We start from the raw sequence: 25,666 nt of genomic DNA, 5'->3' as shown, positions 1-25,666 counted from the left end.
CAAGTCATTGAACAACCTGCCTTCACACATCAGGGCCTCCTCCTCACTGCTTGAATTCCAAAAGAGGCTGACGACCTTTTGGGTGGTAAGTTGCGATATGCAAATCCATATAACATAACATAAGATAACATAATACTGGGAATGAGACAAAGCTTTTGCTTTGTCCTGAGACATTATCAAGATGTTTTCTGAATGGTACTTATTCCTTGAGATCTTAGGTTAGACATTACTGGTTTCTAGAACTTGATGAAACACCAAGGAGCTGAAGAAAGATCATAGGAAAGAGATGTGAACTGATATGTGACATCTAACAATTTGAATTGAAGATATTTCCTGTGTGAACGATGAATGTGTATTGTTAGATGATCGTCTTTGAGGTCTAATCATATCAACCAATGACCTCCTTGGAGAAAATCCCAGAGATATTGCATAGTTTCCATTTCAAAGGACAATATTATACAAATAATTTTAATGTTTTAGATTGAGGACTGAACGTAGCTTTTTATTTTTGACTAAAAAAACGTTGTTTAGGAAACCGTGAGGGGAATACGTTGGATTGTTCTATTGCTCCTTTCGTGAGAAAATCTTGAATTTCTTGGTGAACCAATATTGAGCCTGCCAGAGACTGATGGAAAGATTTTGAAAATATTTTTGGGATTGAATCAGAGTAAATTTCTATCTTATACTATGGAACAGTTTGGAGAACCCAAAGGCCTGAGGAAAGGAGAGACCTATTGTTTAAGAATAGAATTGTTCAACCTGCAGGCATTAAAGGAGGATTTTGAATTCTTACTACTCTGGCTCTGGATTGGCCTCTCTGGTACTGGCAATGAGATCCTCTTCTCTTCTGTGGCTAGAAGCTAAGTCTATAATAGTAGGAAGAACATCTTCTTGAAGGAATGAATTGGGATCTTTGATCATCCTGGAATTGCCCAGTTGAACAATTCCCTTTTATATGGGCCTTTGCGGAAACCTTCCAACCAAAGACTTTCATGAGAAATAGCTGCATTCTTTCTATAGTAGTGAATACATTGACATACTTTTAGATTTATTTTATGGAGTGATATCCAAAAAGAAGGCCCTGAGCAGATGGTCCTAGTTCTGAAGTTGAGATCTCTGTAAGCTTTGAATCATTTTGAATAATGAGGCCTTTCCTTCATTCCAATGAAATTGCTGCTTTGGCATTGCATATGAGGCATATTGCTCTTTATGCCCAATTGGATAACTTACTACCATCAATAGCAGAATTTTTCTCCTTGTCAATTTTTGCTGGTTCAGAAAACTTTGTTAGAGGAACCATAGAACCATTTGGCAATAATAAATCAACAGTAAAAAACAATACTAATCGTACTGCTGGAGCAGCTAGAAAGAAGAAGGACTATAACTATGTCTTCATTCTATAACTGTGTTTGGAACATCATTTTTTTTTTTTGGTTCAACTGCTTTTATTATGTTGGACTTCAGTACACTGCTTCGCACGCCTACAACCCGGAGGCCGGCGGCTACCCTGTAATCAACAGAGAGTAATCAATTAGTTAAACACAGCCTTAAACCGGCATCCCTGAGGCCCGGTGGCGGAAGGACGGAGATGTGAGAGGAGCAGTTATCAGCCTGCGCCATTGAGTGTGAAGTGCATTGTTGGATGTCGTGCAGTAGAACAAAGGTGTGCATTGTAACAGCCCCAACTTCTAAACCTATCCCCCCCCTCCCACCCGTATCCTAGAAACAAAGAAACTTGGTCAGTGAGTTACAGCAGTCTCAGCTCAGTTACAGCGCCACAGACGCAGCGGCTATAAAACACGTCTAGCAGTTATTCCCACGTGGCAGGGATCTCAGTCTATGTCTTCCTGCCCAGCCTGTGAAGCCAGGGGGGGTTTGCATATGTTACCTCTAAATTCATTCCAGCAGGACCATATATCGCTCCATTTGCGGGGGCAGCCTCTTGTCTCGTAGACAGTCTTTTCTTGCAGCATGCACCAGTCCATGTCGCTCTGCCAATCTCCCAGTGTCGGTGAATGAGGGGCTCCCCAGAGTCTTGCTATGTTTCTCTTTGCCACCATCTGCCCAAGTGTTACCCAGACCCTCCCCCTGGAAGACAGGTCTGTGGGTTCCCATATGTTCAGGAGGCACCGTTTGGCCTCAGGGCGAAGTTCTACCTCCAGAACCTCCTGCATACATTGGACCACCCTCCTCCAGTATCTTTGCACTTTTGGACACTCCCATAGTAGGTGGAAGAAGGTGCCTTTCCCTCCACAACCCCTTCTGCAGAGTCCTTCTCCACCCTTCCCCATCGCCACCAGCCTAGTGCAGGAAATGTAGACTCTATGGAGGATTTTTAGTTGGACTAGCCTTAGTCGGGCCGAGATCGCTACCTCCCTGGGTGAGGCTAGTGCGTGAGACCACTCCTCCTCGTCTATCTCCAGCCCGTCTGCGACCCATTTATCTTTCAGAGGAAGTAAGGTGTCAGGGGGGTTGTTAATTAGTTTTTTATATGTGAGGGAGATGGCATGTTCTGGCAGGTGTCCGTCAAGTAGTCTATCCTCCAGTGGAGAGGCCAGGGGCAGGGTGGTGTCCGGTGGTATATTCGCTTGCAGTGAATGTCGTACCTGCAGTATTCAGTGCGCGCCATGTCGTATGTGTCTCGTAGGTGCGCAAACGTGTGGACACCCTTCGGTCCCCAGAGGTCTCTAATTTGTGAAATCCCTATCAGGTCCCAGCCGCGGAACCCTTTGGTGCGCCCCAGAGTGCCCAGCTTTTCAGAGGCCCACAGAGGCGTGGACATGGTGAGGACATCCGACCACCCCAGCTTTTTCTGAGCAATGTGCCAAATTTGAACTGAGTGCTGGGTCGGTCCGGTAAGTTGGTATCTCCCCGGCCTTGAGTAGAGTGCAGCCTCGTAGTTCCCCCCAGGGAGCTGCCACCTGTCCATCCCATATCCGGGGTCATCCCCACTGCTGTATGTCCCTTGGTTAATGGCTGAGAGGTGTGCTGCCCAATAGTATTTGCGGATGTCGGGAAGGGCGATCCCACCATCATACCACCCTAGTGTGAGTTTATGTAGTCCGATCCTAGGCGTGCCCGCCCTCAAGAGTTCACGTTGCGCCGCTTCCACCGCCACGAAGTACGCGTTAGACACTTTGTCTGGGTAATTCTGTAACGCGTAGAGGAACCTAGGCAGCGCCACCATTTTAAATAGGGCCGCCCGGCCCAATAACGACAGTGGAAGATTTTGCCAGGATTTCGCCTCCCGCTGGAGCCGTCTGAGGGGAGGGAGTAGGTTGCGCTCGTATAGCAGGGTCTTGTTAGTGGAGACAAAGACTCCCAGGTATGTGAAGCCGTCCGTTGCCACTGTTAAGGGGCAGGTGGCCGGGAGTCTCGGGGGGTCCCCGCGTAGCACGTAGAGATGTGATTTACTCCAGTTTATTCTAAACCCTGAGTTCCGGCCGAAGCTGGTGAGGATGTCAAGCACTGCCAAAATGGATCTACGCGGTCTGGACAGGTACAGGAGGATATCGTCGGCGTAAAGGGATATCTTGTCCTCCCATTTTTCCGTCCAGGCTATACCTTTAAGGTATACGTCCTGCCGTATCCAGGCCGCGAGCGGCTCGAGTGAGAGCGCAAACAGGAGGGTAGAGAGAGGGCATCCCTGCCGTGTCCCCCTCTCAAGGGTGAAGACATCCGACGCCTTACCGTTCACGACCACCTGGGCCAGAGGTTCGGCGTAGAGGAGGCGCACCCACGATATGAAGTTTGGTCCGAATCCCAGTTTGCGCAGTACTGAGATCATGTATGGCCATTCAAGGGTGTCGAATGCCATGGCGGCGTCGAGGGAGACCACCACCGCGTCTTCTTGCAGTTTATGCCTCTGACCGAGCACCCCGTGCAGGCGGCGAATGTTGAGTGCCGTATTACGGCGGGGCATGAACCCGGACTGGTCCGGGTGGACCAGGGTAGACAGGACCGGCTGGAGTCTATTTGCGAGTGCTTTGGCAAGGATTTTTGGTTCCGCGTTGATCAACGAGATCGGCCTATACCAGGCACACAGTTCTCTAGGTTTGCCCTCTTTAGGGATTGCCACAATCGTAGCCAGCCGCTGGTCTTTGGGCAGGATGCCATTCTCTCTACTTTCGTCGAACATGGGCTTAAGGCGTTTACTGAGGGCGTCCGGTTGCAGTTTGTAGAGCTCTATTGGGAGGCCATTCGGCCCCAGGGCCTTGCCTGGGCGTAGGTCTACAATTGCGCGTTGCAGTTCTGAGGGAGCGAGTGGGCTTTCGAGGGATTCTCGTTCCGTCTCTGACAGGCAGGGCATCTGGATGTCCGCCAAGAGGGCCATCGAGTCCTCTTCCGGACGGTCCGATATCCGGCTGTATATTTGCCTGTAGTGGCGCGCAAATTCTGCCACTATCTCCCGGGGTTCTGTTACCATCGTCCCCGCGGCCGTCAGGATTTCGGGGACTACTCTGGTGGCCTGTTGCTTTTTTTCTAGCCACGCTATTAATTTCCCGGCTTTGTCGCCCTGGTCGTATATCCTGCCCATCGTGTGTCTGGCTGCCCTTTGAGCGTCTTGCGTGACTAGTTCTTTGTATTCAGCCGTTTTGAGCCTTAGCCTATGGTGTATAGCAGGTGCTCTAGTTGCACTCGCCTCCTTTTCTAGGGCCGCCAGGTCCGCTTCTACCGTAGTGACCTGGCGCTCTTTCTCCCTCCGTTTCCCGGCTATATTCGACAGTGCTTCCCCCCTGATTACTGTTTTAAAGGCCTCCCAGAGGATGACCGGGGAGTCCACTGAACCTGCATTACTATCGAAGTAGTGGGTAATCGATTTTGTGAGCGCCTTCTTAGTCTCCTCTGATTTAAGGTGCCACGCGCTGATGGGCGCGATACAGCCCTCTTGCCGAGTCCCGAACGTGAAGTGAGCGATAACTGGTGAATGGTCAGATATGCCACGTGGTAGGTGTGTTGCGTCGTGTATCATCATGTCTTGGTTTAGTAGGGTGAGGATGTGATCAAGTCTGGAGAATGTGCCATGGGGACCGGAGAAGAAGGTATACTGTCTATCAATCGGGTGTAGCAGCCGCCAGACATCGGTAAGCCCGAAGGCTTCTAGGAAGGTGGATAGCCATTGCTGCCCTTGTGGTGTGTCTCTGGGTGGGCGTCTGTCTAAAGTGCCCAACATAACAGCGTTGTAGTCCCCTCCCAGCACGAGTCGACCATCAGGAAGAGAAAGCAGCAATCTGCCCAAGTCAGCGTATGCTTGGGTTTGGAGGCCTGGCGGGATATATACCGACAGCAGGTTGAGGTGGTGCCCTTCCCACCTGCCGGACATCACTGCGAAGCGGCCCTGCGGGTCCGACTCAGTGTTTGTTATATGAATGGGAAGTGATGGGCGTATCAAGATCCCCACCCCCCTAGAACCTGATGTGAAGCCCGCATGTACTACAAGGGTGTACCCCAACCTATTAAGGGCTTGACACGTGTTTCCCAGGAGGTGAGTTTCTTGCAGCAGTACTGCGTCCGGTTGGTGCCTTCTAATGAACTGGAGGACTATGGTGCGCTTGAGTTTGTCTCCAAGCCCGTTCACGTTCCAGCTCAGGATCTTGAGGTTTTTTTCCCATCGCCTAGCCATAACCGTGACTGTGTGAGGTAAACTGTGGCTGCCTTCCAGTGCTTGGGCCGAGTCTGACAGTAAGAACTACACATGACCATAAAACACTCCCCCCCCCCAGTTGCCATCCCAACATTCATATGTGAAGCAAACAAAATAATTGTGTGTGGACCATTGTCTCTCAGTCCCCTTCCCGGCTCGTAGAACCCCCCCCCACATTGAACTAGCCCCCCACCCTGCCCCCTGCTCTGTAGGCTCCGAACTACCCACAACCCCAATTAGCAGAGCGCCTGTCGTCCCCATCCCACCCCGGAGAGAGTAAACCACTTCCCCCCCGAGGAACTCTGGTAGTAGGCACGTGTGCCAGTCCCAACTCCAGCCGCCATTCCCGTGCCCCCGACATGTTGTCCGTTAAGTCTATGGAAATGTGGCAATCAGCCCATTATCACAATAGTCATGGGTAAGTGTGCCCGCACCCCAAAGCAGTGAAGGAGTCTTACCGCTGTCGACGCCAGCGCAGATATGGCCAATTGGCGCGTTCTTGCTGTTCGGTGTCTCACCGTGCTGTATTGTCCCGGGGGGAGTCCCAACGAGGACTGTTGGACCTGGAGCGCCACGACCTTTGGCTCTGTTCGTCCCCTGCGGATTTCCCAGCCGCCGACCCGGGGGAAGTGGCTCCAGGTTCTCTCCAGACGTCCCGATTCTGTGTTGCCAGTGCCTCCGGCGCCTGCTCGTCGAGCCATTCCTGGACCGCCTCCGGCGAGGTGAAGAAGCGGGATTTTCCTCCAAATATTATCTTGAGCTTCGCGGGGAAGAACATCATGTATTTGATTCCTCGCTCTCTGAGTGCTGCCTTCACCCCCATGAACGAGCGACGTTCCTGCTGGACCTGCAAGGTGAAGTCGGGGAAGAATCGAATGGTGGTCCCCTCATACTGTAGGTCCCCCTGTTGTCTGGCCGCTTGAAGGATGGCATCCCGGTCACGGTAATTTCGGATTTTCGTAATGATCGTGCGTGGCGGGGCGCCAGGTTTGGGCTTGGGGAGCAGGGCTCGGTGGGCCCTCTCGATGGTGAAAAACTTAGAGAGCCTCTTCGGCCGAAGATGGTGCAGGATTAAGTCTTCCAAGAATAGCTCCGTACTGTGCTTCTCCGAATCTTCCGGCACACCCACGACGCGAATGTTACTGCGCCGGGCCCTCCCTTCCTGGTCCTCGAGTCTCAGAGCCATTATCCGGTGTTGGTGGACGAGTTCATTTACCCGGCCTTCCAGTTGCTTTGAGGAGGCCTGGAGCGTCGCAATGTCAGTTTCGTTGGCCTTGGACCTTTCGGTGGTTTTGCCCAGGTCAGTACGCAGTAGATTGACTTCAATCGTAACCTTGTCCATTTTGGATTCCAGAGTGGTGCCGAGCGTCTGTATTGCGGCCATTATGGACGTCAGTGAGGGTTCGGTTGCGGCCGTGGTGCTTCCTCCCTTTGCTCCCGACTGCGTGGGTCCTGTAGCCACCGCGTATTTGTCCAGTTTGTTCGTTTGGGTCGGGACTCCCTTATTGGGCCTCATGGTAGATCAGGGCACCCTCTCCTGTGGCCCCGAAGCCCAGGCCAACAGTCGGCGGTGGTCACCTCTGTTCCCGGCAGGCGTGTAACGCGGTCGCCAAGGGAGGCCCACTGTCGTGCAGGAGTCTGGCGTCTACGTCGGTGGATCCCACAGCTCAGGCCTGTGGTGGACGTCCAGCCCACTTGTTCCCACGCGTCGATTGGGCTTGCCGCCCAGGTAGGCCTCGGAGCGGGCAGGAGCCCGTGTCCCGTAGGTAGTCTAGGAGTGCGCTGGGTCCTCGGTTCTCCACGGTCCGCTGTCCGGCTGGGCCCTGCGAGGACACCCCCGGAGCGGCCTGCAGTTGATAGGCCTCCCTCAGATGTCGGCACTATGTGTAAGAGCCCAGCCGTGAGTTGAGTTGGTGGGCTCCCCCCTTACAGTGTCCGGCGCTACGTAGACCCCTCCGGTCGCCCAGCTCTCACCCCCGGAGGGCGCTCGAGGGTTCAGTGTCTCTCGGCAGCAGGCAACGCTGTAGGCTCGGGCGGTCACGGCACTTACGCCGGGCTTTCCGCCCCCCCTTACTGCCAGTTTGTGGGATCCTTGCTCGTCCAGGCGGCACTCAGCTCGGAGCCGCCTCCCTCAGAGGTACTGGAAGTTAGGCCCGATTCCGGCCGCCGAGGCGTAGGCCGCAAGGCGGGGCCTCGATTTTGGAGCAGCTCCTGTTGCAGGCTCCGGCCGCTCACCCGAGTCCACCCGTGAGACGAACGCTGCGGCGTTTCGCCTCTGCAGGGAGTGCGCTCTCCGTTCCAAGAGCGGATCAGCTGCGGGTCTGGTCAGGGGGCCGGTGCGCTTGTCTGAGGGCGCTCCGGCCAGGATTTAATGCGGATTTCTTCGGGGACAACAGTCGTCCCGGCGGAGCTCCGGTACTAGGCGGCCATCTTCGTTGGCGCCTGGCCATGCCCCTCGTTTGGAACATCATTAAGTAATTCCGTAGTTCTCTTACAAAGGCATCACGGTAATGCTGTAAAATATTTCTGTTTACTCTTTTAATACAGTGTTTTTTTCACTGGCTGCTGTGAGAAATAAAGCAGGAAAGTAAAGCATCAAATGAAGCCTCTGGTCTTGACATAACATTTCATACAGCTAATGCATGACTGGGAAGCATCTTGTCAAAAGTCAAACAGTGGATAGAAACAAATTGATCACTACTAATCCAGAATCAAGTGGTTGCTAGTGAAGAACAAAGCAGTGGCTAGTCTGAAATTGCATTGCAATTGCAGTGAGTATGAAACCCAGCAGCCATAAGTCCGGAATTGAGAAACAGTTAGTCAATAATTGAGTCACACCAATCACTAAACAAAGCCATATATCATCTAGTATACAGCAGTAACTATTCCAGGATCAAGCAGCAACTACGTCAGACTCAAACAGCAGCTAGTATAGAGTTAAACAACCCTAAGCAAAAATCATGCCGCAGCTAACACAGGATTGGGCCGCAGCTACTCTAAAATCAAGTAACAGCATGTCCTAGTATGTAGCTGGTCAGAAATTGAGCTACAACAAGTCCAAAATCGAACAGCAGCTAGTCCTAAATTACGCAGCAGCTGAGTATCGAGCAGCAGCTTTTCCAAAATCGAGCATCGGCTAGCAATTGTAATAGCATTTAGCATAAAATTGAGGAGTCTCTAGCCAACCAAGTAGGAGTTGACGCTGAATCACTGAGCTAGTTTCAAATTGAGTTGCTGGTAGTCCAGAATCATTGAGCAGCAGAAAGCCCAGAATGCAGCAAGCAGATAGTTTGAAATCAGGCAAGGACTAGTTCTGAATTGGGGTGTTCCTAATTTTCAAATATATTACTGGATAGCCTTACTACTACACATGGGTGTGTTAATGCTACAGAACGATCCTACGGAAAACTTTGCTGCCCCTTCTATTTACGAGATGTTAATGGGTGTAGAGGCGATGCAATGTCTTGTTCGTATAATTGAACCCAGCTATTACAAGAAAATAAAATTTAAGGTGGTTTTGGCCGCCTTTGAAATATGGAGGAAAATTAAAAAGAAACTGGGTATTCGGTCCAAATTGAACTGGTACACTCCTCTTAAGAGTTTCTCTCTTCTCCCTGAAATATTTAGGGATCAGGTTATGGATAGGTGGCACCGGGCTGGTATTTGTACAATTGGAGATCTGTTTCAAGGGGAATAGGTAGCTTCTTTTGATTATTTGCTAAAGAAATACAATATAGCTCGTATTGATTTTTTTTTTAAATATCTTCAGTTACGGAGTTTCCTGGAACAGAAAATAACCCAAAATCAGATTACACTGCAAAAAGTTGAAATTTTGGAAGCAGTTAGATTAAGATCTACGATGGCGCCTCTATATCAGATGTTCACTGATAAGGCTGAGGATGACCTAGAGGCGCGGGCGGTTAAATGGCAAAACAAAATGGGGATAGGACGGATCAATTTTGAGAGAATAATTGATTTAGCTACTAAAGTTTTATTTAATGGCCCTTTAATCAGCCAACATTTCATGTCTATTTTTGATTTATACTATACCCCGGGGAAACTTGCTAAGTGGAATTCCATAAGGGGGAATAAATGTAATCGCTGTGGGCAACACGCAGCGGACGCACCCCATATGATTTTCTTCTGTCCTAAATTATCTCAGTTTATTAAAGAAGTAGAGTATTTTTTGTGTACATAGTCTGGGTATTCGTCAGCAACTATCCGCAGAATTAGTGATATTTGGTTTGCAGGGTAGTCTGAAGGGCCAACGAACAGAAGCTGAAGAGGGGCTCATCTTTATCTGTATGTCTACTTTCCGTTTATGTATTACGTCTCTATGGCTTGACGCGGAACCACCAACTTTTATTAACTGGCAATCAAGATTGTTGTCCATATATTACTTAGAGACCGCGGTTTATAAATCTAAGGGTGCGAGAAGGAAAATGTTTGGGCTGAAACTGTGGTCTCCTGTTACTATCTGGATTGACTCCTGATGTATTTGCATGATGTATAGAGGTTGTTGCCACTGCCAAAGTTATCACTGAAGATATATTGTTCATTTATATATATGAATTATTGGATTGATGTACTGATTGCTGCTTTTATTATTTCCTTTCTTTTTCTTTGTGTCTGTCTGCTGATATAAACTTCAATAAAAAAAAGGACTAGTTCTGAATTGAGCAAGCAGTTAGTCCTGAATCAATCAGCAGCTGGTCCAGAAACAGGAACCAGCTAGCTGAAAAATAAGCAGCAAATAGTCAAGAATCACACCGTCGTTAATGCGAAATTGAATACCAGCTTGTCAGAAATCGAGCAGCAGCTAGACTGAAATAAAAAGGTTGAAGATTTATCTGAGCATGCATTGTTTGGCACTGTAATTTTCGGTGTAAGCAAGGTGGCTGTTGTTCGTCTTCTTGTTCGTCTTTGAGCCTCTCACTTACTGAGATGCTTGCAGTGAAGTTCTTTTGGTTCTTTTACTGTTATTCGTTTTATAGGATATATTTCCATGCTCATTGATTTTCACATTTTATGCTATTGAAAAATGTCCTGCCAAATAACAGGTAACAACTATTGGTATTTGAGTCTTTAAGGTGGAAGTAAATATTGATCACCCATATTATTTTCCACAGATTCCAGGAACAACCTCCCTAGGGATGTCCATCTTTAACTTAAGCAATGCCATCATGGGCAGTGGAATCCTGGGCTTGGCCTTTGCTTTGGCCAATACTGGAATCATGCTATTTGTGTAAGTAGCTCTATGTATTTATTTATTTGGGTGTTTTATGTAGACCTCAAGTGCCAATGTTTGTTATGTCAGCCTAGTTACTGTGGCTCCTGAGCTAATCAACAGGGAGAAAGAAAACAATGCCAAGTGGTCCTTTCTTCTTAAAGTTCATTGGAAGAGTTATTTACCAAAGACATCCTAAGTCAAGGCTCGAGTGGACGAAGGGAGTGATTGTTCCTGATGACTATTTTGGGGACTTTGCAGAGTCCTCAAGTTTCCAAGGTACCACATGTGAGTAACTAATCCAGTCCAGGTTTTGATTTGCATTCTGATACTTCTTTTCTTTTGAATCTCCCTTTACAACCATGACTACAAGTCCCGTAATGCAAAGAAAAAACCTTAGTGGATGAGCTATTCACACACAGATCGGGGAAACTTGGGAGCTCTGGTCTGGAGGTTTAAAGGTCTGGCGACCGTTGAAACCATGAACTCAGCAGGTAGAAACACAAAACGGTCAATACTTAGACCTCATATATTTTTTATTACGTTTTGAAAACCAGCGATCACATCCATGCATAAACAATAATACTGATACTCAGAATCCCAAATACCTCTTTGCTTATTTGCAAAATCAGATGCTTATTGTTCATTACTCAGTTGTCTTGTAAAGAAAAAGCATAGCTAGCATCATAATAGGTCAAAAGCACTGTTTTTATGGTAAAAAACCACATAGCTTACATATTGTCAGCTAGAAAGGAAGAATTGTCCCTTTATTGTAACCAACTGCCTTACATTATTTATTTATGGATTGTTTTTCAGGTCATTTAAAGTGCAAGATTACCATGGATGGCTTCCTGATGCTATAAGTGAAAGAGAAGGGCAGAGAAGAAACATAGGATCTGATTTAGAGTTTGGCGGACTGGGTTACTCAGTCACAAATGTGACGAATATCCTGTCTGACGTAATACAAATCCATTATATCATATGGCACTTGTAATACAGCAGACAGGATATCTGTCACATTCGTGACGGAACAACCCATCTGCCAAAAAATTTGGTTTATTTGGTGTTTAGCCCGGTTTTTCTCAATTTACAAAAATGTAGTAAAATTGTTTGTGACTGAAGATGAAAAGGGAAAGAATTTCAGAAGCAAACTGCAGAGATTGAAAAAGCATGGTCTCCTGTTGTGGAAAAACAGTGTTGAGGAAGAGCAAGGAGTCTGGCTAGGTAGACCTCAGGATCCTAGATGGCCTACACCAGTTGAAGGTAGAGGGGGTCTGAATTTTCTGTGGTTTTGAAAACTAGACAAAGAGCTTTTAAGGGGAGCCTATGGAGGGCATTGAGTGCCGATGATGCAGAAGCTCATTTAAGTATAGACAAAGCAATTCTGGCCACCATGTTTTGTAATCATTGGAGGCGCTGGATGATGCATTCGGGTGCAACATGAAAACAAGCATTTACAATGCAATGGTTTCGCCTTTGGAAAAGTTAGACCTATTGGCATTGTAAATTACAAAATTTGTATTTATGTGTTGGTTTTGAAAACAGATAAATAAATGGCATTGTCATTTACATTGCCATTAGCTTAATCTCTGCAGTCACTCTGCACTCCCTAGCCCTCCCTAGTCACTCTGCACTCCCTAGCCCTCCCTAGTCACTCTGCACTCCCTAGCACGCTGCACTCCCTAGCACGCTGCACTCCCTAGCACGCTGCACTTCCTAGCACTCTGCAGTCACTCTGCACTCCCTAGCACTCTGCACTCCCTAGCACTCTGCAGTCACTCTGCACTCCCTAGCACTCTGCAGTCACTCTGCACTCCCTAGCACTCTGCAGTCACTCTGCACTCCCTAGCACTCTGCAGTCACTCTGCACTCCCTAGCACTCTGCAGTCACTCTGCACTCCCTAGCACGCTGCACTCCCTAGCACTCTGCACTCCCTAGCACTCTGCACTCCCTAGCACTCTGCACTCCCTAGCCCTCTGCAGTCTCTCTGCACTCCCTAGCACTCTGCAGTCACTCTGCACTCCCTAGCACTCTGCAGTCACTCTGCACTCCCTAGCACTCTGCAGTCACTCTGCACCGAGGCCCCCCTCAACTCTCGGCCGCATCAGTGTATCCAGCGCCACTCTGCGCTGTCCTGCACCCCAGACGAAGCTACCCACCGCGGAGCGGAGTTGTCGAAAATGAACGTTGTATTTATAATGTAAGCAATTTATGTTTGTTTTATCGCTATTGTGGTGCCCCCAGCACCTCCAGCTGGTATGTTTTGTTCGTAGCGTGTAAAATTAACTTTTAAAAACGATCACTCACTAGCAAGCGACACGTGACTAACAATCTGAAGTGGGCGGCCACAGAGGTTGCAAAAACACTCCAGGGTCATATCTGTTAAGCACCCGCCATCACTTTGAACCCAATGAATACTTGTTTTTTTAAAAAGAGAATAACGCACACGCAGCTTTCGCATTAGGCTTTGCGCACCCTATGAGCTGCAAGTGCACCCCTGTTTTGTGCTGCGCCGGCACCTTGATGCAAGTCACACGCCATATAAACGGTCCAAACATTTCCACAAACCAGATTTTTATAACAAGCGGGACAGCGCGGCGAGCACGAACGCACAATGACTACTAATGTGCCATAAATTGGAAAACATAAAACCCAAAATATTCTATACAACACCATACCATAACATTAAATTCTACAAAATCCCAGAACCTAAGGCACAATGTCATGCCTCAGCATATGACAACTGAACATAGCCTAATCTGACCAAATCTATAACCATCAAGTTCAAGTAACACTGCCAGGCTTCCAAAGACGCAAACGACCGACAGTTTTGGTGTCCATATGACAATGTCACGCACTCCCAGTGCACTCTAAAAGAGCATGTTTACTCTTGTGTTTTTCATTGTATTGAAGTCATTCCAAAAGCCCTTGTGATACTGTTAACGTGCGGGTTCATTTCCAAAACAAAGATACTTTATTATTTAAAAGAATATATTTACAATAAAGAGCAGAATGCAGAACTCTTGTACACATATAGCACTTTAAACAAGCAGTAGTGCAATCTGAACCTTAAGTCACAAGTACTATATCACAAAAACCTTGCACTAGTGCAAAAAATGAGAACTGAACCAACACAATGTTGCTACTTGCGTAATGCAAAGTAAGACAAATATTTTTTCCAAAGACTGTAATACAGAAAGGTTTTTGTAGTAGGATTGCGAAGCATATGACAACGTTATTGAATATAAATCACTTCACTTGTGTGGGTATTGAATATTTGCAAAATAAATCTTAGTCATCAATTATTAGTTTAAAAAAAATAAATGAACTGATTCTGCACTATTGTTTCTACTAGTGTGATAAAAAAAATATAACAAACTGATTTTGCCACAAACGTAGGGCACACTTTTACGTTTGAAGAGTGCAGGACGTGCGTAAAATAGCAATACAATTCAGAAAGAAATTGTTTGTTTCCTGTTGCTGCTGCTCAGTTAACCTGTTATGACAGCCTTGTCCCAGTGTACACAGCAATAGTTTTAAAGTACTAGGTTGAAGCCCTGGGCATGCCACTGTACCCAGCTTGCTTCAATGCTCATATCGTTTATACGTGAGAATCCGCAAACTTAAATTGCTTCTGGTATGAATTTCTTGTTTTTTGACATGGAGTGGACATCGGTTTGTTTGGCTTGGCTTTCCCGTGGTCATTAATTGTTTTTTCCGAAGAGGTCCTTTTTATTTGTAATATATAAAAAGCAAGCCCTATATTCTAAGCCAATGTGCGTTCACCATAGGATGCTCTACCAGTGCTTGAAAAGCCACCATCTACTGCAGCAAAATCCCAACTTCTGCACTTCATAATCTTTACTGCGTTGGGGAGCTTTCCAGACTCCTAAAGTCGCTGTAACCTTTCCAAGACAGATAGCAACTCTACATTTTGTGATGGGTTTATTTAATGGTCTCGGTGCTCAAAAGTGAATTTTCACAGTGAGCACAAGTGACTGGAAGGAGCTTTTTCAGCACCATGTCGCCTCTTCAGATTTATGGACACCGCTGACTGATAAATGGCATAAATATGATCCCAAAGATGTGGTCAGATTCCTTATGCTATTTTTAACTGCAGACATCTATTACGTGCATTTTATTGCCGAAACTTTTTGCACCAGCTGAAATAAGAAGACGGGGTGCAACTTAAAATCGGGCGCCGTGCTGAAGCCGAAAGCACAGCGCCGATGCATATAGGCATGTGTTCCTGCATGATGCTCCCTTGCAGCGGAAATTAACAATTAACAAGTAATCGCGCTCAGCTGCCCCCGGGGTGTGCTTAAGCCTCTGAAAGCAATGCGATCATTGCGGCGCTCCAGCCCTTCCACCATCTGTAACTGCAGACATCTATTACGTGCATTTTATTGCCGAAACTTTTTGCACCAGCTGAAATAAGAAGACGGGGTGCAACTTAAAATCGGGCGCCGTGCTGAAGCCGAAAGCACAGCGCCGATGCATATAGGCATGTGTTCCTGCATGATGCTCCCTTGCAGCGGAAATTAACAATTAACAAGTAATCGCGCTCGCGCACAGCTGCCCCCGGGGTGTGCTTAAGCCTCTGAAAGCAATGCGATCATTGCGGCGCTCCAGCCCTTCCACCATCTGATTGCAAATAAAAAAAAGTACGAGTGACCCAACGGCTTCTCCTCATGGTTGTATGTGAAGAAAAATTTCTTTGAAGATTAATTCTTTAATGTTTTCAAATTTGGGTCAGCGCCTCGATCGTCAGGGGTAGTAAGCCAACACATTTACAGGGAGAGCCGAACCAAGTGTCTGCCTTGAACCAAAGTTTCATCACAAGTTTAAACAAGCATTAACAAGAAACAACGGCACAAACAGGGGGGCAGAGGCTTACCTCATGGCCTCGGTAGACGCTGCTCGGAAAGCACAGCGTCCTGTAGGGATTCGGGGGCGTGCTCTCCCCTTCCCATTGGCTGGAAGGTAAAATTCCAGCCAATGGGAAGAGGAGAGGGCGGGACTTAAAAAAAGACCCAGAAACGCCCCCGAATCGCGTCAAGGCGGGCCCTGAACTGAGTGACGCTCCTCTCCTCCAATGGCTGGCCAGCATTTACAAGGCCAGCCAATGGAGAAGAGGGGCGTGTTCAGCCCCCATACTACAGACAAAAGATTTCGGCTCCGCCCACTGCTTACGCAGTGCGACGGTAGCCGAAACCTAAAGAGCATTACAAGCCTTCTGAGTATGGTAGACTGGACAATCAGAGGACAGGAATTTTTAGTGAGTTATGGTGAATTTTTCCAAGAATTTTAAAAATCGGAAAGCAAGTGGAAACTAGTTCACTCACTTGTATAGTGAAAGACATATTATGGTCAAAATGGAATCCTAAGTTATGTACTTTTGTAACTGGGATGGGCGGGAGGCCCAGGTACAGTAGCTAAAGGTTGAGAGAGACCAGATCAGGATATCTCTGTGAAGGGATGAGCATGATTTCAGTTTTGCCTACATTGATTTTGAGGGAATTCCGAGACATCCATTCAGTGTGTTATGCACTGTTTTGAATGTACCTCGAGAAGCTGAATCGGTTAAAAATAATAGAATTTAGGTATAATCTGGGTAGCTGAGAGGGGTGAAACCAACAGACGGGATCAGTTGAGTCAGTGGATTCACAAAGATGTTTAAGAGTGTGGAGCTCAAGAAAGATCGCCTAAGGGTCTCCCTGAGATACTGACTTGAAGTAGATTGAAATGGGAGGACAGTGACCACCTAAGAGCGATTTGCAAGGTAGGATTTTATCCCAGCAAGGGCCCAGTCTCGTACCGCCCACTTACTGGAGATGGCTCAACAGTAAGTAATGTTTCACAGTGTCAAATACTGCCAAGAGATCTAACATCATCCAGAAGGCTCTTAACCTCCAGAAACTGCAATATTTGGCAGTTTGTTTCCCTGTCTTAACTGAGAACAGTAAAAGAGAAAATGATAAACGCTTTTGAGAGGTCAGCATTAGGTTTCTTAAATAATCGGATGATTAATGCGGTTTTCCATATATGAGGCACCTGGTCTGAGTAAACAGAAGCATCGCATAGATGAAGAGGAATAGAAGTTAAAGGGCTAGGAAATGTCTGCAAGATTCTGTGGGACATGTCTCAAAAGAAGAGCAAGATTAAATCAGAAGAGTTGTATAATCTTACCTCAGAATAGATGTCAAAAGAGGTGAATTTAGGAGCAGGCGGAGATAAGGGAAGAATGTGATATCCAAATCAGAATTCATTGGGGAGTAGCAAAACAATTCGGCAGATATTGCCAACCTTGTTAAAAAAAATATTTAGGTAGATCATTGCACACACTTTGGGAAGGAGTTCATTTGATGCTAAGACAATCAGGAACCTGGATGGATTGGAATACTCTAACCCCTTGGCTGCGGCGGTAATTCCGCCGCAGCGCTAGGGGGGCCGCGCGGTGACACCATGCTTGTGACGGAACCACTCCGTCACGAGCCTCGGGCGTGCTGTGCTTGTGACGGAGTGGTTCCGTCACGGCCCCGCCCGCACAATAGAACGCTCAGCGCAGGCGCAAAATTGCTGCCGCGCAGACGTGGCGGCGGGGCAGTGACGGAACCACTCCGTCATTAGCACAGCCCATCCGTGGCTGGTAACGGAGTGGTTCCGTCACCAACACCCAAAGGGTTAAAAAGTTCTTTAGATGGGTTGCTGGCATTAGAAATACGGGCTGAAAAATTAGCAGTTTTGACTTCTAAATATCACCCTTTTATAATTTTGAAGCGACATTCTTAAAATGTGCTTTGTGGATTCAGCATAGTCGAATTACCATAGGCTTTCGAGATCTTTACAGTAGGTTTTTACATTTTTTAGTGTATCTTCAGGGGCTGAAGTGAGAAGACAGTAAGGATCTAATTTTTGAGTAGGAAGAACTACATCAATGGTAGAGGAGACCCATTCCGTAGAGTGATGGGGCATCGAATCCAATGAAGGTAAAGATTGACGCAAAGGCATGGGATGATTAAAAAGTCTATGTTTGTAATCCTGAAGGTTAAGACAACTCTAGTGATGACATGGCATGGGGAGGGCAAATATGTTAAATTTGTAGATACGGGTGTGGCTGGAGAAAGAGAACAAGGAATAAGGCAGTGATCAATCCAGGAGAAGGGGAATGGAGGCTGACTCACAATTGAAGAATTATGGGTACAAATTAGCTCAAGAGTGTGCCCTGCTATATGGGTGAAGCCACAGACTAATTACTTAAGATTTATATCCTTAAGTATAGCAGTAAAATTAAAGAATAGGTTATTGTTGACTGTTTCGGCTCACAGATTGAAGTCTACCAATGTGAGCAAGTGGGAGTGACTGATCCGCAATGGGGTTAGAACATTTGTGAAAGAATTTGCTAACTTACTACAGTAAGACGGAGGTCGATATAGCTGAGAAAACCTCAAATATCAATTGTATTTGATATTTTACTAGTAAAGCCTAATAGTTTAGCATACTTCAAAGGGACAAGGGGCAAAGGTATGATGTTAATGTGATTGTGAGCTATCATAACTAGTCGCCCGCCAGAGCTACAGGGCGACATGAAAAGCAGTATAGGTATAAGGGTATCAGGTCCGGGCAACCACTCAGGCCCTGACGTGTCTGAAGTCCAAGCTTTGGTGATGAATAAAATATTCATCTTTTAGCTGGTTAATATATCTGAAATTGTGTGTGTATGTTTGTTATCCAACAAGCATTGACCAGTGCTCATGTAATGGAATGGGAGATAGAGGAAGTAGAGTGGGAGTGGGAAACGTCGTGTTATGGCTGAAGCCACTGAGATGTGGAGTATATGAAGGACGGTTTAGCCTCGCATAACTAGATGAAAATGGGTGAGGAATAATAGATTGGTTGAGAACTAAAAGCATGCTTTTGGAATATGTGATGCAATGATTACCTGTGATATCCATTTTGAGTCCTACATCTAGATGAGCAGCGTGGCTGGTGCTGGCTGCAGTCAGTTCACGGATAGGCGCAGACGGCCTTGTTTTAGGAGCGGCTTCAGAGTGCCAGAGGCACAGCTGCATCTCCAGTGTGTTTAAATGGCCAACACCAACCATCAGGCAAGGGGTTGTATTCCAAGTGTCTAGGCAATATGACACATGCAGGAAGAGACAAAAAGAAGCAGGAAAATGAAGTAGATTGGAGGCCACCAACTCCTGGGGTTTGGTGCCTAGCTCCCTAGGCACTGCACCTTCTAGTAAAAGAAATTATGAATTAAAATAGCAAAGACAGTTAATTAGTGCCCAAATGTAAAACATAAAACTACAAAAATACTGAATGAGGCGAGTGCAGCCTTGAGAGACAGGCATTTCGCACTTCAACAGGAAAAAAACAGCGGACCCAAGTAAAAATGAGTACATTGCTGCCAAGGCGTAAGGCAGGGGCGGTGGGTGACATTTGAAAGTGGTGGGGCGCAAAGCGGTTAGCATAGTGCACCGTAGCGAGCGAGCGCAGCGAGCGAGCTGGAACCCCATAAGGGGGGTTTGGGGGGATAATCCCCCCCAAGAAAATTTTGAAAAAAAAGAAGAAAAATCGTGCATTTTCAAGCAAATTTGAGATAGCAGGAAGGTTAATAAAGCAATTGTGAAAGTGCAGTTATTACATTAATAGATGGCATAACATAGGTAGCTGCTTATTCAGTATAACCACAGAGCTTCATACATTCCGTCCTATTATGCTCAGGTGCTGAATTCAGACTATAAGACTTTCATGGAAATCTCAGCTCTAAGAGTAGAAGAAGTTGCACAGCAGTTGGGAAACAGCCTTCACAAAGCATTGGGAACCACGCTTGTACTCAAGCTGGACAGCCCAAAGCAACTGAAACCAGAAAATAAAAAGCAGGCAACTGCGAGTTACAAACTACAAAGACAATGGTAAGCAATAGGTGAAATGTATTCCCAGAGAAGCTTTCAGAATTTCCCCACGATGTCATGAGCAAACCAAATAGCTGCACCGTCTGGTAGGCTTCAACCTAAAAATGAGGCTCTGTGGAATAAAATGTTTGCCTAGGATCACACAGTTTGGATAAGCAGGGAAGCCGGTATTGCACGTTATCTGATTTTATGTTTTGAGATTTGGCCACCAGATGTGTGTCTCTCTCTGTGTCTCTCTCTCTCTCTCTGTCTCTCTCTCCCTCTCTCCCTCTCTCTCCCTCCCTCTCGCCCTCACCCTCTCCCTCACCCTCTCCCTCACCCTCTCCCTCACCCTCACCCTCTCCCTCACCCTCTCCCTCACCCTCTCCCTCACCCTCTCCCTCACCCTCTCCCTCACCCTCTCCCTCACCCTCTCCCTCTCCCTCGCTCTCTTTCTCCAAATTGCAGTTTTATATAGTGCGAACTCGACCTAAAGGTATCAGAGCGCTTTACATGAGCTGGGAGAGAACACACATCCTATACTTCGTAACGTGTCCCTTTATATTTGTGGCAGGATGTCGAAGTGTTCTACAACCTCTGTCATGCTTGGTCGTAATGATTCACCCATTCAGCGCTCACCTTTGGCCAGTTAGCATCCTTCGTGAAAACAAATTTTATGCCACTCCGCTCTATGCAGAAAAACTCAACTCCCCTGCTTTCGATGGTTCAGATATCTCTCGCAATAACAAGTAGTATTTTCATTGTAGCCCCGCAGAAACTGCGGCTATAGCGATGGCAACGTGTATGACACTGACAGGACACTGTTTAATGGCCCGGAAAAGTTTTTTTTCATTCCAGCCTCGCAATAACAAGTTATTCTAAAGAATACCGTCTGTAATAAGTCTGCAGCCTCGCAGAAATCATAAGATGTGAAAACGGCAGGGCCACACAAAAGGGGAGAGGGTGTGGTCTGACGGCTAGCGTGGTCGACTTTGGTGCTGGAAAACAAGGTTCGAGCCTCGTATCTAGCTAAAGCTTTTTTATGACACTCACGAGTGGCTCTATTTTTTAATTCAACCCTCGATATTTCTTAATCCAACCCTGGTGGCTGGCTGGGTGGTTCATGGATGGATGCGTGATGGGTGGGTGGATGGATGCATGCATGATGAGTGGATGCATGATGGATGGATGCATCAATGATGGACGGGTGGATGGATGAGTGGGTGGCTGGGTGGTGGATGGATGGATGATGCTTGATGTGACAACGTGTGAGAAAGGACACTCTTTAATGGTCCCAAAAAGTTTTATTTCATTCAAGCCTTGCCAACGTTTCTGGTATGACAGGTTAAGTGTCACTAAGTCTTCTTACGTGGCAATGGTCCACAGGTAGTGAACAAAATACAAAATGTGCCTTGTGCTATTGTTATGGACACGTTCCCCCTGGCAGCCCATGGGGAAACGCACGGTGCCAACTGCGGCCAGTCCAGCCCTGTCTGTGTATTTATACACCTTAACTTATAATTCAAGATTTTTAGGCAACATTGGGCTTTAATTAGCTAAAAATTTATAATAACATGCAAAGTTGCCCCTAACTCTGAAGCACACTGCTAATTCTGCTGTTTGGCTGAAGCTCAGACTGACGCACACCGCTAATTCCGCTCTTTGGCTGATGCTCAATAAAGTGTGATTACCTCCCATCACCTTCCCAATTATAGATTATAGCACGCTGCATACACTTGATTGACTAAGGTTTTGTTGAGTGTGGAGGCTTGAGATTTCATATGCTGTGAACTGCACAAAGTACACTCTGCACTTCCAGGTGTGTACAAATGTACGAAAGCCACTAAACAATAACAAACAAAACCAAGGTATTATTAGTAATGTGAATTAATTTGCTATCGAAATGCCTCTCTTTCTGTTACCAGGCACATTATGGTAGGACAATGGCCACGCCTGCATTGGACATGTTTAATTCAACAGAGACTCATTATTAGAAATAATGAGAAACTGTTAACATTTAAACCTTTCCCTCAACATCAGCCATTTCCTCGCAAACCAAGACATACCACCTTACATTTCTTAAGAAATACATCTGTGACGCAGTTCTTGGCAAACATGTCACGAATCTCTGGCGAGTTAATCCACTGCTACTCATTTTGCTTAAAACACCAATTGCAAACAATCATTTCTCAACCCGAGACTCCTTTCCCTCTCCAACTGGCGGCTAATTTTCATTTCATTTCTTGCAATATTGGTTCGGAGATAATTACTTTTAATGTCAGAAAGATTGAGTTTAATAATACATCATCTCTATTAGGCTGCGGGGCGGGTAATTAAAAGTGTGCCGGATAGCAGCAGGGAAGCAGATGGCCTTTGCTTACACTGATGCAGTCGGTAAATAAAAGTGAAAAGTCAATGGCAAAAAGACGGGGAAAATCTGTTGGAACTGAAACCTGTTAATGCACCAAACATTAGCAGAACACTGGCATGTTTAGAAAATAAAATGAACAGGCGTCCCCGGCCCCGGGGCCCACGCGTCTGTGCAACGGCTTAGTGTGTAGATTTTTCAACGTAATCACAAGAAACCCCCTCCTTATATAAAGTGTATATTTAAGAGCACATTTTGTATAATAATTATATGAAAATCTTGAAGTGGGAATCAGAATCTTCAGCACTTGCATTGTTCAGATGATTGCAGTGCGAGCGACAATCTAAAGAAGCAGGTGGCACAGCCTTGCTCTCCAAAGCTGAGCCTTTACATTGCTAATGTGATGAATCCACAGAAAATCGACTGAAATGCTGCTCTAATGATTATCCCTTGTTCGCACGGGCGCCATTCAGTACCGTAATGTGTGTTTTCATGTGGCATGGCTAATGTATTCATTGCTTGTTTTGTAATAGATTCCGCCATTATGTTTTCCTCGTTTTGCGTGGGGGCCCCAAGCATGCTTGCCATCAATGTCACTGCAAGAGCTACAAACAAGGAATTATGGCCTCAGAGGGTTTCCGTAGATGCCCTGCAGCTGTAAATGATGTTCCTCTCTTGAAAAACATGCCGATGTTAGGCATTAGGATGGCTCACTTAGTAAAAAAACTTCTACTACTTAAGCGAAGAAATACACTTTACCCCCTCCTGCTGTTTCAAAACGATCACATTAACCACCTACTCAAATGTTCCTGTTTTACCCAGGGCAAGTTTGAAACTCGGTTCGTCCCACCCCCAAACGACCACCCCCATTCAACCCTCCTTCCATCATACCCCCTCCAACAGTTTTCTGAGAAGACTACTTTAGCCTTCCAGAGCCGACCCCGAAAGCCTCGTTTTGTGACAAAATTGAAAAGGCAACAGATGCCCCATACTGTAATTTTACCATTTCTGAGGACAGTCACACCGAAGAGCTCCATGCATACCATCCAGAAAACATTCTGTGATAGCCCTAAAGTTCCATGCCCTGTCTGGCATTGCAAACACAACTTTCTCAGTCTCATTAATGCAATATAAGGCCCACCTGCGGGTAACAGGCATGTTATTTCCTCTGACTTGATTGATTGCATTCATTGCAGAACCAGTAAGCCACTTTTTTTCTCTGATTTGAGTAATTGTAACATAAGTAAAGCCTATCCCCTTTTCCTTCTTCCTCATATGGTAGTACTTCACTAATTCGTTAGTCTGTCCCTATTGTCTGCAAAGATATTGTATTGCACCGAGTAAGACAACTCTTGGCTATCAGTTTGAGCAGCACAGCCATGTCGAGTCTTCTGTTCTGCGGATTAGTGCACGCGGTGAACCCCTTAAATCGGCGTCTCTGCAACTTTCTGACACGAAACAGTCAGGCCGCAGCACCGTGCGCAGTTTACAGTGCATTGATGCGAGCCCCTGACGGTGTATTTTGTAGTACAGAACCATCTACCAAGATAAAACGTGCTGACACTTAGCAAGATAAAAAGTGCTAACACTTTGAAACGTAAATCTCTTTTCCTCGGCAGGATCTCTGCAAGAATCCGGCTTGACCTGAGAAAAGAAACTCATCAACATACCATGTGCTGAATATAGCGCTTTGTTCATCTTCATCGCTCCGCTAAATATAATACCTCTTTGTGAGGGCAGAACACTGCTAATTGCATCTCTCGTTAGTGAGGACAGTGTTATGCAAATTAGCGTTCCTTTTAGTGGTGTCCTAGCGTTTGTTATGAGATAACAATATAGGCATGTCACTTCACAACCAAGCGGCCGCCCTTCTCTCATCTTCTGAGTGTAAAATGTTAAATCCATATCTAAATCAAATTAGATGGCCTCGCGGTCACTCCGGATTCTGGAAATATCAGACCCCGCGGGAGCCGCTGAAAAGCAGATGTGATGTTCTGTGCCTTCGCAGGCGCTCCCGAGGTCCGTGACATTTCGTGACTGCCGGCTCTGTGGGAGAAAATAAAAGAGTACCGCGGAAAAGGCAAGGAATCCGTCGCGCTTCATAATAGAAAGAGGGGAAGTTATGAGTGCCCTGTTTACCATCTCACTGCAGAAATTTGTACCACAACATAAATGAGAGGTTTCCACAGGGTCCAGGACACATTTGAAATAAATAACGGTCAATTTAGTACTCACTCTCGAGTCGAGAGAAAGGGCACACACAGGCTGGCTCACGCACACGGTCGGTCCACACGAGGCGACTGTTGGCGAGTAGTAGAGAGAGGATCTGACCAGTCAGCAGCGCCGCAAAATGACCAATCACTGCATGACTACATGAAGTCACATACAGTGATTGGCCATTATGCAGTGTGTGTGCACCACCGACGCGCGGCATCCAATAATGGATTGCCCTGCCCTGCTGCGCAGTGACCAGCCAATCCTGGCACTGCAAGCAGTGCCAGGATTGGCTAGGGGGGCCCACTAACTGCTCGCCCTGTGTCGCCTTTGAAAAGCCGGCCAGCTTAAAGAAACACCCCCCTGGTCGCTCTCTATGGGGGAACACTAATGCGCATGCTTGAAGAAGTTTCAGCCCCCCTGTCACTTGCGCACCTGAAGATACCTTGGCTGGCTGGCTGTCTGCTGTTGCAGCTGAGTGAGTGCGTCACGTGGACTGTCACTCAAGCTGCGCAGCAGTCCAGACCAGCCCCCCCTGCACTCCCGGATAACTCGGGTGCTTCCCAGATTGCCGACGGCGCTCGCTCGGCGATTAACAACAGTCAGTGTGTGTGTTTATTATTGCAGCAGCGCGTCCATGGGGCTTGTGGGGCTACGCCCCTACGCCCCAATGGACGCACCGCTGCTGGCGTAAGGTGGTGCGGGTGCAACCTCTCTTTGTAAATTTTTAGAACATCCCACTTGTACAAAGATGAAGAATATGTCCTTCCAATTGACTTACAGTCTGCCAGCTATCCTGGTCATCTTTTTCCTTATTCTCCGGGTGCCACCAATTGCATAACACTTCTTATTAATCACCTTTGTCCAATGAACTTTGGGAAGAAGTGAGCACTTGGCTTTATCAACAGCTAACCTGAGAGCTCCAACTGAAGCGTAGTCGGATTTGTAATAGTGCTTCATGACTGACAATGAGCCTGCCATCTCTACACAAAGGTTACAGAGTGTAGGTGCTGGGAACTTGCAGAGGTAGGCAGGCGTTAGTGTTAGAAGGGTCAAAATCACTGACTCATTGAAACAAAAACAGTTAGTCATGATCGAATCTCCTTGGTAGAGGTCCCAGTTATAGGAACACATGATTTTATGAATGTTTTATAAAAAGAATGACAAAGCACAGAAACAGTATATTTCAAATTAAAATCTTAAAAACATAGGATGTATTAAAATGCAGCACAGTCCATATAACGATAAAAATAGATAGCACACAGGTTTGCCTCATGCAAAATATGTGATACCTCAAACCAGTCCTTGCTTC

The 25,666-nt window shown here is 46.6% G+C and overlaps 1 protein-coding gene across 1 annotated transcript in view; it reads left to right on the top strand.

Annotated features, from left to right (window-relative positions):
• SLC38A1 (solute carrier family 38 member 1) overlaps positions 1-25,666 on the top strand; it is a 437,324-nt gene that overhangs the window by 136,574 nt on the left and 275,084 nt on the right. The window contains exon 4 of the mRNA XM_078675755.1: positions 10,774-10,889. Within this exon, the coding sequence (XP_078531881.1) occupies positions 10,774-10,889 (116 nt within the window). The remainder of the gene's footprint in view (positions 1-10,773; positions 10,890-25,666) is intronic.

Source organism: Lissotriton helveticus, chromosome 1_1, assembly GCF_964261635.1.
Source record: "Lissotriton helveticus chromosome 1_1, aLisHel1.1, whole genome shotgun sequence".
NCBI lineage: Eukaryota > Metazoa > Chordata > Amphibia > Caudata > Salamandridae > Lissotriton > Lissotriton helveticus.
Note: the sequence above shows the minus strand (reverse complement) of the source record. Positions and strands in the feature narration are given on the sequence as shown.